This window comes from Megalops cyprinoides, chromosome 8 (assembly GCF_013368585.1).
Source record: "Megalops cyprinoides isolate fMegCyp1 chromosome 8, fMegCyp1.pri, whole genome shotgun sequence".
In the NCBI taxonomy this organism is placed as follows: Eukaryota; Metazoa; Chordata; class Actinopteri; order Elopiformes; family Megalopidae; genus Megalops; species Megalops cyprinoides.
In genome coordinates, this window is record NC_050590.1 from 30,553,991 (window position 1) to 30,566,817 (window position 12,827).

The following is a 12,827-nucleotide window of genomic DNA, read 5'->3' on the forward strand; positions in this document are numbered from 1 at the left end:
ATAATGTTTAGAATAGAAATAAGTGGTGGGTTTAGTTTTGTCATGCAATTTAAAGTGTAATAAAAAGGTTTTGGATGTGCATGCATGCTCTTTAAACTTGACATGGGTGTCTACAATTCCATTAATACATTGTGTCTTATTATTGTAGTTGTTTTTATACTATACAGTTATAAAAAATATGGTGTATGATATATAATGTGCATACACATGAATGTGCACTTACATGTGGAAACACACACACACACGCACACACACACACACATGGGTTCACATGCAGTTTAATACATATTTATACACTTGACAAGTAAAAAATGTATTCTACATTCACTCTACATTCCTCAAGATCATTGCTCACTTTGGTTTGCTAATCCCATATATCTTCTCTGAATTTGATGCATGGGAGTCCTTGTGCCACATTCAGAAGTGCTCATAGAAAACGTAGGGAGAGATGCACTGTGTTGCAGAGGGCTGTCTTTTTGTGCTTGCTGGTGATACCATCTCCCTTCCTGTTACATTGTCTTGTGACACATCCCACATTTCCTCACCACTCGTAAACGAAGTTGTGAAGAAATTGCAGGTTGCCTTCATCTTTCCTGTGTTGACAGAATGTCTTTCTCAGGAAGTGGTCTGTGCTGCTGTATGTTGCTTTTTAAATCCTTAAAGCACACCGAGGGTTGTACACTGAAAAATAATCATTTGCTTCACCTTTGCCAATATCATATAACACCTAACTGTGACTTCAAAGTAATTCAGATCCATTCTAATGAATCCTTTTTGGTCTATGGAAAAACAATAACAATAGTATCATACAGCATATACATCTGGAAGATGGCTGTTTACAATGATCACAGATACATGTTTACATATTTTGTTCATCCAATAAAACATTTTCCTTGATTTCAATTATTTTACAGAGAACAACCCAAGGTATTTTTTCATTTGTGTCTGCTGATAATTCTCTAACCTGAAATGCCAGTGATACTAGGACCAAAATTATTAACCTGTGCTTTTGGAATGCTGAAACAGCACTGCACTTTCATTTTCATTTTTGTTTCATTCTTTGACTTCACTGATGCATCAATAATGCATCTATTGAGGTGTAAACATCCAATAAGGAAAGTATATACTAGCTAAACTGGTTATCCTTACATCACTGTACAATTTATGTATTCATTTATGAGATGGTTTTGGCCCTAAAATATCTGAATAACTGCAAAGCAATCATTTAGTTATTATTTTGACCATTAGCTCTGATGAATAAGTAATTTACACAAACAGTTATTGAAAGTACAATATTTTTGAAATGGAAAATAAATTAGAATCATTCCCTCACCTACCTCTGCAAAGCACAGAGGATTCTATTCCGTACAGTTTCAAATTAGAAGCCTTAGGTTACTGTCCTCTTTTGGGGTACTCTGTTGTAGTGCTTGTGAGTCTGCTTCCTGTTTGCTGTCAATGTGCTTCCCTCTGCTTGTCTGTGTACTTTCAGAGTGAGAGTGACGACAGGGTGACAGCAGAGAGCACATACTCGGTGAGTTGAGGGATCTGAGGGGTTGCTCCATCTCTCAGCCGCTGACTCCTACAGTAACACAAGGGATCCTTTTGTGTGGGTGAAACATGAGCCTGTAAGCATGCTGGGAGTTTGCCGCTTTGAAGTCGGGCTCTTTTGCAAAATACCTTTAAGACACTCCATCTCCCACTCCTAGTTTTATGCATGCTCAGTTCTAGGTGGCCATGTTCATCAACGTCATGTTTTTTTTGCAAAGGGCAGTTTATGATATTATGATGTGTCGCAGAGCTGCAGAGATTATCTGATACATATGCAGGTTACACTTAAGCCTGAAATGTTCCCTGGTTGACTTGGTTTAGGAGGCAGAATGATAGAGGAGATACTTCACCTCAAAATATCAGGATTATACTCGTGAAGTGAACATGCCCATTTACAATAAATTTTAACTTCAAGAGAAAAAGTAAAGAGAGGAGCATGGTAGGCAGTTGTCTCATTCTTTGCAGCCATTTAAAAGTTACAGTTAGGATTAAGGGTGATATTTCTCTACTCCAATAAAACTGTCCCAAAACTATATTTCAAGTAGGATTATCTTGTAGCATGTGGATTAGTTCTAATATCCTGGAGAGACAAAAATGAAGTGGACTCTCAGATGGCAAGGATCTATGTCAGGATTTGTTATCAGAATTCTGTTTGACTGTAGAGGTAATGACCATTAGCATGCCCAACATTAATCATGAACTCCCCCTGTGCTGTTGCTGAACCTGGTTGTATTCTCACACTTTTCTCATGGTCCCACTTCTTCTCCCTGAATAATTGAAACATCCCATGACTTTGCTTTCTTTTTGTAGATTACAGAGCGAACAGAGTCGCTGAATAGATCTCTGAAGAAGAGGTGAGATATAAGACTACAAATTTTATAGATCTTTCTTTCCTGAAAACACAATGCACAATAGTCTTTGAAAGAGAAAGACAGAAATGTAATGGGAGGCAAATTGCTGGGGTCACACAATAGATTGAAAAGATTATGCTGTTGCTGAACAGCTCTGATGTCTCTTAACCACACTTGGATGAAAGGACGCTGTCTCTGGGTCTTGGATATCTTCGCTACATTCTTTCATTGCATCACTTTTGTCAGCCATGATTTATGGCCAGGGTAATTCTAACCAGATGTCAGGTCAGTGTTTTTTTTCCTTTTTTTGGTGGCTGGTGAGGTATTGTTCCTAAGAAAATGCCAGGTTCCATATAGTCTGCAGTGGTGAATTATTGGGGCTAACCATCTCCTAGCATTTTCAAGATCATGTCAAAACTGACACATTTTGATGGGTTGTTGAGGACTGACAAAGGGAATGAGTCATTAAAATGACAGCTTTGATTTAGATTCGAGGCAGCAATAAAGGCTTCCTGCCTTGTCATACATCTGTCAGCTCTGGAGGCCTTGAGGTGAATGGAGGAGATATTTGGCCATGACATCATCAGGACTTGCAGTCTTTTGCCTGCCCTCTGTGGTCAGTTGGAATGTGGAGAAGGAGCTGTTCTTTGTTGAGTCAAGTTTTCAACAGTTCAGACAAGATGGAACATAACCCCATTGCTGTCTCCTCAACAGAAAGCATGACATCACAAACCTGATTCAGAACCCTTTCGCTGCAAATTTGTCACTGCCTTTGTGCAAAGTTTTAAATTATAGGTCTGTGGGCCACATTCATCTCACCGGCACAGCATGTTATTCTTGAAGGTGGTGTCTATTCATTGAGCCATGTCATTAATGACTCACGTACAGATCCACTGCCAGGTCCCAGCAATGTGCAGCCACAGGTACTGAAATAGTTCCTGTAAATACAAGCAAACTCACTGAGCTACATTGAAATTCAGGAATATGGTCAGGTTTTCCATATGTTTTTTGGGTGAGATCGGACTCTGCTGCTGTGTGCTTTGACTGGAGCATGGAGCTGGCATTGGACAGTGCTGTAATTCTGAGTCAAAGAGTGATTAATGTTATGCTGAGTATTGGGACCAGGATCTGCAGAATCTGAGAGACAGTCACTGCAGCAATCCTAATGATTAAGATTTGAGTGATGGCACAGCTTCTGGCGGGCAGTTTGTCTGTCTCTTCAGCCAGGGTCATATCACAGGCCTGCATTCCACATGGTATGGGAAAGGCATTTTTCACAAGGGGAAGACCGGTTCCCATTCTTCTATTGGGCTTGTGGCCAGAGTAAAACTTGAAAGCATATTCTCCCATACCCCGCCTAGTATTGGATTTCACATGTCCTGACTGTGTGCATTTATTTTGGAAACAGCAACAGCATTAAGAAGATGCAGTCCCCTCTGCTAACATCCAAGATCGATGACAAACTGGAGCAGTACAGCCATGCCATTGAGGTACGCCTTTTTATTCTTCTCTTTTTTTTTTATTCTTACTCTTTTGCCCTCAGCGTTAGAGTGGTGGCTCTAATGATCAGACAGTCTGTTTAATCTCTGTTATGATGAATACATGTCCATATATGTCATCTTCCTTCACAGTTTTGTAAGCGTTGTGTAACAGGTGTACTAAACATTTCTCATAGACAATGACAGTGCAGTCATCCAGGCCTTCCACCTGTCTCAGTGAGATAAGGCAGGAAGGTGGGTGATGAATGCTCTGTCATCCTCGTCAGGTTAGACTGAATTTGTCCCCCTAGGCAAGGTTTTGGATTTGACACACACCCCTGTCTGTGAGCATGCCATGCCACCCCCTGCTAATGGGGTGCTCTTAAAGGGGAGCATCGTCACAGCCCTCAGTGTTTGTGAGTGAAACAGGTGTGACTGTAGGAGATGAGGCCACCAAGGAGCTGCATGTGTTCACTGATGCATGTACATGTGTCTCCTCACTTTTCTGGCTTGGAGCACCTCTTCCTGCTGGGGCCAAACATCCCCTACCCATCTCTCTACATCCCAGCATTATCGAACTGATCCCAGCTTTAGATTTCATAACAGCTAAAGTGAACAGGCCAAAGAGTGGCCACCCCTTTTAAGGTGACGTCAGTTCTCTCGGCAACTGCACCAAATACACTTAGATGTTCTGTTCCTACGTGAGGCTCAGGCCTACATGATCCATGCAAGAAGGGAAAGTAATTGCAAACCTGAAATAGCCCATGCCTTTTGTTATTTAATTGCTCTGGAGTTCCAACATAAGTCCTCCTAAAGGAGAGGAGGACCATATGTCAAAATGCGTCAGCGCAGATGCAGAGTTATTAACTTATTTCAGGAGCACATGTCATTTTCCTTTCTTGTGTGTAGTTTATTTATCCCTGTGACTTGAATCAGCAAGGGAAGTTTGGTGGCCCTGAGAGACTCATGGGGTCTATGCTGTATGATTTCAGATCTCCTCCAAGGAAACCAGGGCATCCAAGCAGGGGCTGATGGACATTCCAAGTCCCCCCGAACCTGTGTCATCCAAAAAGAGCCTGTTTGAGGCTGGGGAAGTGTGGAACCAGAACTCCCTCAAGAGCACACCAACGAAGGCAAGAGCAGACCTCTCTCTCCAGCCCAACATGCCTCCCCCTTTCCTAGTATCCCCACACTGTGTCCTTTATAAGCACATAGTAGCCGTAAGACAGAATGCAATTCAGCTGCCAACCAATCAACACAGTTCGCCAGTTCCACTGGAAGCTGTTTGACATGAGGTGAAATGTCCACATGTACTCCACCACCATTAAGTAATTCACAGATATTCTGCTCAATGCATTGTTATTCTAAGCATATATTCTTTTCAAATTATGAGTGTTGATTTTTGTTTTTATCATAATCAATAACTTACCTGTGGCAAATTCAAGGATGCAGCGGAATTCAAGTCATGGAGTTTGTTCTTGCCTTATTCTTACACTGAAGTTCATGGGGGTGTTGTACTCTTTCTTGCACATGTGGTATATAAGTCCAGATGTACAGACATGTGACGTCATAGTACTGGTCCTCAATAGATTTAATTACTTACTTAATTAATTCCACCATGTGTCAGGTTGTCTGAGGTAAGCAGAAAGGCATGACAGCTCCACTTGGGGGACAGGGAAAATAATCAGCTGGTGAATAATCGCCAAGACATCTGAGTACCTCATGCCTGCATTTATTTTTACTCACTCCCACAAACGTGCTATTCACTCTGTTAGTGGTATTTTGTGGCATGCAAGGGCACCACTCTGGTTAGCCATCTCTCATCTTGCCTTGGAAAGGCAGATGCTGCTGAGGCTCCTGGGATACCTGCCATTTCACGACAGGTGGAGCTACAAGGAAAGCAATTTCAGACAGATGGGCTCAGTTATTCTCTTCAGGGAGATGGAAGTCACTTGGGGGAGTTACACACATGTAATTTGTAACTACATGAACCAACATGCTGGAGCAGCCCTTCGTAGTGTGTGTGGCCTTCTCACTCAGCGGTGGTTTATGACACTGTTGTTCACTGTTGTTCACACAGAGCATTATCATTAACTTCTTACATGGAGATGTTCAGGCTTGTCACCTCAGAACAAACAAAAAAAAAACTGAAACAGTGCTGGCATTCACATACCTCGTGCTGAGTGCTCTCTCTCTCAGTGAGTGAGAGACTGGGGGAGAAAATGAGAAAGCGAGAGAGAAAGTGAATGAGTGATCGTTACTGTATGGGGGAATGAAAAAAGGAGCAAGGAATGAGGGAGTGGGGTGAGAGAGCTCATGAAAAAATGATATGAGTGAGAAAGGAAGTAAGAAAAAGGAATGAAGGAGAAAGAGAAGTAAATGAGTGAGCGAGTGAATTGAGTGGGTGAGTGAGTAGAGGAAGACATTAGGAATCTGGGGGCAAAGTAATCTCTCCTTCATCCATCATTTTGTTTTCTGTATCCCAGGATGCAGAGGGCCTGAAAGTGGGTGTGGCAGACCTGATTACCCAATGGGTGAAGGGCAACCCTGACAGCAGTAGAACCTCCCCTTCCAAACCAGCTGTAAGTTATTGCTGTTTACAGTGATCAGAGTGAGGCATTATACAATGCCATTGGGAGTTACTGGTGATCAATTTCATTGAAACTATGTGCATGTTGTCATATCTGAGGTGTTTGTTTGTTCTGCTTTAAGTCTCACTGATGCCCTGGCTGCAGGCTCTGTCTCTCTCTTCTACCTCCTCAGTTTCCTTATTTCCACTGTCTTCGTGTCTGCTGCTCTCCTTACTTCTCTCTTCTCCAAGGTAATGGTATCTTTTTTCCATCTTTATTTCTCTGTGTTTAAATGAAACCCCTTTCGCAGTCTGCCTCTCTGCCACATCAGCTTTTATTGCCCAGTTAGAAAAAGGATGTGGATTCCAGTGTTCTAGGTCGCCATAGTAATGGCTGCAGATGTTTTGTCAATGATGTTGCCCATAACGTCAGCTGGGTGTGCGTGTGTGTGTGTGTGTGTGTGTGTGTGTGTGTGTATGTATGTGTGTATGGAGTTCAGTCTGTTGGCTGGGATTTCAAACATCGTTTCTGCTGATTCCAGGTGCATTAACAGTCACATTTTTATAAAAGTGGAGGGGGAGAGAAAAGAAAAAGAGAGACAAAGAAAGAGAGAGAGAAGGGTGTGATGTCTGCTTATGGGGTCTTCTCCTCCTCAGCAAGTTCCCCTCTGTCCCACAGGCATCAAAGTGGAGGGAAGCCAAGCTCTAGGGGTCTGTCCCGACAACCATTAACTGTGGACTGATTGTAAATCCTGCATGGAGAATATGTGAAATGCCAGCCAGCCTCTGTCAGACAGAATGTGGCTGTGTCCAGTGAACACTGCCCTCTTGTGGGGAGAGGTGGTTGGTTTTTTGTTTTTGTTCTAATGCTCAGTTCAGCCTCCTCGCCCTCCCATAATTATATTTCCTGGAATAAGCTGGTTTTAATTTGATGTGATCCAGGATTGTGTATGGAAGGTTACTGCCTGCTAATTGTGCATTCTCCCCTGTCCCAGGACATTAAAGCGGGTGACGTACTTCACAAGAAGAACCTGTGGGAGTCTATAGGAGAGACTTCCACCTCTGGGAGGGCAGGACCTGGTGGGAAAGTAAGCAATGGCCCACAGGGAGGTCACAGCCAGCTGAAGCAGCCTGGGGCTGAAGCTGAGCTACGCTATCCCATGATTCATTGCATGAGACACATCACCAGCTCAGCCCTGACCATGGCAGATTAGTGACACAGAAATAGTAGGAAATTCTCTATGTAACTCCATGCCCCAATCATGGCTGTGATGGAAGAATTGCTCCTGTAATGTGCTGCAATAATGATTATCCCTGATGCTCTTTCATCAAATGGTGAAAATGAACATATTTGTGACAGTTGTGACTTCTGACAGTGGTTCAGTGGTAATCCAAACTGTGCGAGTTCCTGTTGGTAGGAACTATATTAATAAACTTTTAACATTTATTGACAAATATTTTTTGTCAATAAATGTTAAAAATATTTTCTCTTTACCTCCTATTTAGGGAACCCCATCTGGTAAAAGGTACAAATTTGTTGTGACAGGCCATGGCAAATACGAGAAGATTCCTGTCAGTGATGGTGATTACGACGTGTACATGAATGGAAAATCAAGTAAGAACCTCAGAATCCTTACCCTTAGCACATATTCTTGAAGATTTATTTATTTTGAAATTCTTTTGCAGGATTCACTTTAGGCATAAACTAATGTTACGTCCCAGGATGTATTTGTGTTTGTGTCTCTCTCTCCTCCTCTTGCTCTCCGTCCAGGTTACAGTGCGATTGTTGGTGTAAAGACATTATCTTGCTGCTCATATGTGTACCATAATGTTTTAAGTAGATAATCACTCCCCAGAGCCCTCCTTAAGGCTGTTGTTGGTCAACAGTTGTTCTGCTGTCTCTTTGTAACCAAGTATTCACTCTGGCTGACCTTGTCCGTGTATTAGCTCCAACATTAACTCTGATGGTGGGGCTAGAGTGTATTTGCACCTGCTCTACCTTCTAATGAGCCTGCTGTGAAATATCTCTTTCAAAGAAGGGGCCACTGTGATGACACCGGCTTTATTTCAAAAAAGATCAACACTTAAACAGGGCCAAGGGCTTACTGAGCTGGCGACAACACTAGCAGCGATCACTCTCTGTCTTCACCCTATCATGCTCCTCACTCTCTTTCTCATACATGAATAATCTATTTCCCTTTCTCCTCCCTTTTCCCTTTCTGCTCTTATTATTTTCCAACTATCCGGGCCTCCCTGCTTGGCTCAAGAACAACAAAAAGCTTGTATACCAAAGATGTAGCCTTCTCTACACCTTTTGAGCCATCTTTGTTCTCAGCCCAAATAATCTTTGGCTGTGTAAAATCAAATATAGCCACCATAAATTTTGTAGAAGAAGCTGTATTGACTCAATGTTAAAAAAGGCAGTTTTCTTAGATTACAAGAAGGAGCCTATTGCCAATGGGTCTCCCTTTATGAAACTGGCCTGGCATATGAAACTTTCTCTGGCATAACAACACACAGCATTGTCTACCATTTGTTGTTTGTCAAACATTCTGCCATTACCAAAAAACTGCATTATAGTTGAGATAACTTGTATTTGAGCTCCAGTAAAAACTCCTGTACACTCTGTGTTTTGAAGTGCTTTAGATTGTTTTTATTTACATCATGAGATGGCTAATGTTTTGGTTGCTAAGCTGCTGGGATACACAGCAGAGAGCAGAGTGATGTGCCCTCTCCATAAGAAACAAAAACTTGACAGGTGTGTAAATTCTTCTGTGATAGATACAAATACATGGCATCTTGCATTTAACAGGAAGCAAAGCAATAGCAAATGATATTGCCATTCATTCATACAGCTTGCTGATGAATTCAGCACGGTCTGTTCTGATTATTGCAAATGACTTCATGGGAATTTATATAATGGAAATGACTGAAGAGTAAGCTTCATGAGCCCCATAGTGGGTGGAGCTATGATTTTGTGCCAATCGTTGACTTTGGAGTTTTTGAAGCCTTGTTATAACATCACTACCCAATGGCTCTAAAGAGCCATGTCAAGGACAGAGTGGATACCAGGAGTAATTCAACACCAGATGGGGGGATGGGGGGGGTTAGAGAGGAAGGGGGGGGTTCCAGCTATTCCCTGAAGCTCATCTGCTTTGTGCTCAGCCCAAAGGCGTGTGCCACTTCTGTGCCCTGCTGTCACGACAATATGTCCTGTTTTTGCATGTTGGTGGGACATGCTGGGGTGGCATTTACTAATCCTGCCAAGGACCGAAGGGAAAAGACTGCGTCAGGCGCTGATAGCCTCTTGATCTGGGCCATATATTTATATAGAGAAGATTAAAAGACAGCCCTGTGGGACAGGGAGAGTAAAGGTAGAAGAAGTCCGTCATAATTATTTGTAAGTGAAGCTAAGCCCCTCAGCCTAGTGTGGGAGTTTTTGAATGCCCCACCACGGAATGAAGTCTAACTGCCCTCTCCCCCCCCCCATCAGTCACAAGGGGAATAGACTTCATCACACTGAAAGTCAAATAGACGAGAGCACATTTTACTGGCAGTGCTGAGAAAAGCCTGACAATGAAGAATGGTGCACCTGTTTAACATTTACTTACAGAATGTATATAGACTACAGGCAGGGATACATTGGTTTGCAATGGTGGTCTATACATTTCTTTACAATCTTATTTACATTAAGCACATATGATTGAACTGTAAAAGTATGCTGTAAGTATGATAGTCTTTCTCAGGGTGAGGCCAGCTGAATTTGTTCTCTTCCCTTTTTTGGGGAGTGGGGAGTGGGGGTTTCAGGGAAAAAGCTCCTTTTCTATCTGATATTGGTCCTGTCAATGAAACCGTCTATGAGTAAAGTTCACTTTGTTTTTCAAAGGATAGGAATAGAGCCAACCAGCTACTGCTGTCACCTATCTAATGCTTATTTGCACACTGCTTGCTTATCTTTATCATACAATAAAAAAACAATATTTTGGCCTCACCCCTCATTAAACTGTGTTATGCTGTAACACATGTACTTCATTACCACATAATAGAATTACAGCATATTATAGAGAATGTGCTCATTGCCTTCACATTTCCCTTCTAGTATACAAACAATTGTTTTTGTATAAACATGCATGCAAGAACTAGCAAAGCAGTGACCGCTAGTTCTTCACTGTTCCACATAACAGCTTTACCTTACACATGCCTCCTGCAGTGACTGAAGCAATACATGGCAGTTTTTCTTAGTTCTTCATCCAGTGAAAACACCCGACTCCACCTCCTCAGGAACACCTGCATTCCAAATGACTCTGTGTTCAAGCATCTTTCCAAATGTGACCTCCTCAGCCTTCCTGTAATGCCTGGGTCTGCCTTGGGAAAATTGTGCTGCATTTGACTGCACTGTACATCCATTCATCATTCATAATTGTAATCCCACATCTGTCTCGTGTCCATTTGTCCTTCTCCTAAACATCGATTCACTTCTGTGCCAAACTGCTCAGTCTCTCTCTTCCTGTATTGTGTTGGGTGTCTTGCTCCTCAGCCCCAGTCCAGCTTTTTGCCCCGCCCAGCTGCCACACCCTTTACAGACACACCCCTCAAAGCCACGCCCCTCACAGCTGCATTGCTGTCTCTCACTGCTGTCTCCAATTTCTCAGTTCATGCCTGCCAAAGTTTGTAGTCCAGTGAGAGTTCTACTGCATTTCTGCCTACAATCAACATGAGCACGATCACCACAGTCCAATAAAGTACACATGGCTTATGCTTCTAAAAGAAATTGTTAGTGTAGCTCACCCTGCTCTCATTATATTAGATTTATAGATCACCATGGTTCTGCAGAACAACTGAATACATCTTGAAAAATGAAACCCAAGGAAAGTGTTGTAAATCAACATTGTATTGTATTTGGCATCTCCTTGGTGCATGCCTGATGCATCTAACCATGGGTTCTATGCAATGAAATGCATTCAGTTGTCCCAGGGAAATAGAACAATAATTTCAAACCCCAAAAACTAAAAAAAAAAAAAAAAATCAAACTTCTACAAAAGTATATGGATATAAGAGTCCTTTCTAAAGTGTAGTTGTGTTACTCTTTTTTTTTTTTTACAAAATCAAAAATAGATCTTTGTTTCTTACGTTGTCAATCAACAAGCACCACACTTTGTGTTGACCTCTATATTCACTTTAAAGACTAGACTAGACTAGAAACATCTTAATAAGCATAAACATTAACAAAAATAATATAACACATAAAATATGCTATTTTACTGTATTTGTGGAAAGTCAGATGTTGTCAAATTTCACAGCTAGTGCTTAAAAGGTACTGAAATAAGTGACAGAAAGGGGTAGGATGATATTTTTGGTTTTGAAGAATAAAATAGGTGGCTGGCATCATAAGAAGTAGTTTTTGGAAGGCAACAAAACAATTCATTGTGAAAAAAGTTTTATGTTGTGACCAGGTCACACAGCAAGCTTAGGGATGAAAATGCATCCAAGAAACTATATGAGAATGCATGAGAATTGTTACAATAATCTCGCTCTCTTCTGAAAGAAAAGCCTTACATTTTCTTATAATCCACATATAATCCAATACTTTCTATGGGTGACAACATCAAAGATTATTTCCAAGCCACACATTTTAGTGATGGAGCCATTAGTGCTCTATTCTGTGAATTAACTTGGCTTGCAAACAACAATTTCTGAATGCTTTATGTAGTGGATTCAAATGAGGATTTCTGATCCCTAGCCAAAACTCTGGATTCATACAATTCATATCTTTTATGAATGACTCTTTATTCATTGAAGATAATTCACTAGCCACAATATGGACACACAATGGACACAACTACACATGATGGACTGTCATTGACAATTCATTAGGAAATACCTCATACCTTTTCTCCTGCCTTTGTGAGCACCATCCAGTGATGCACACCAGTGGAGTAAAAAGTCTGTGATATCTTTAATAATGTCTGTTTGAGCTTTGTAAAAATGCAGTTTGATCTGCACACTTGTAGAAGAAAGGCACAAAGCTAGGGTGCTTGGCTTTTAGCCTTTAAGAGTTTAAAGTCACTCTTGTGATGAAATACATGCAGAACATCATAGCAGTCCCTCCAGTACTCTGTAGCTTACTCTCTAACCTTAGCACAAGGTTCTACTACAAGCATTCCCTCAAAGACATTTTTAGCTTTTATGGCCATATCCAGCCACCCTTCCACTCTTGCCTGATGGCTGAAAATTTAGCTTACTTTGTCTGCATGGACAATTTACCTAGACAATGATTTTTTTAAATGTCAAAAGTAAACATGCAGACAATGATAATCTATGTCAGCTTTCAGACACATTTCCAATTGAGTAATGAACTTCATCTAGCCATTACATCTAGCC

General features: G+C 41.5%; 1 protein-coding gene across 1 annotated transcript in view; it reads left to right on the top strand.

The window, feature by feature from the left end:
- Positions 1-12,827, top strand: part of lsp1a (lymphocyte specific protein 1 a) — a 38,480-nt gene that overhangs the window by 20,998 nt on the left and 4,655 nt on the right. The window contains exons 7-13 of the mRNA XM_036534906.1: positions 1,490-1,531; positions 2,359-2,402; positions 3,808-3,889; positions 4,870-5,010; positions 6,364-6,459; positions 7,442-7,534; positions 7,953-8,061. Coding sequence (XP_036390799.1) covers positions 1,490-1,531; positions 2,359-2,402; positions 3,808-3,889; positions 4,870-5,010; positions 6,364-6,459; positions 7,442-7,534; positions 7,953-8,061 — 607 coding nt within the window. The remainder of the gene's footprint in view (positions 1-1,489; positions 1,532-2,358; positions 2,403-3,807; positions 3,890-4,869; positions 5,011-6,363; positions 6,460-7,441; positions 7,535-7,952; positions 8,062-12,827) is intronic.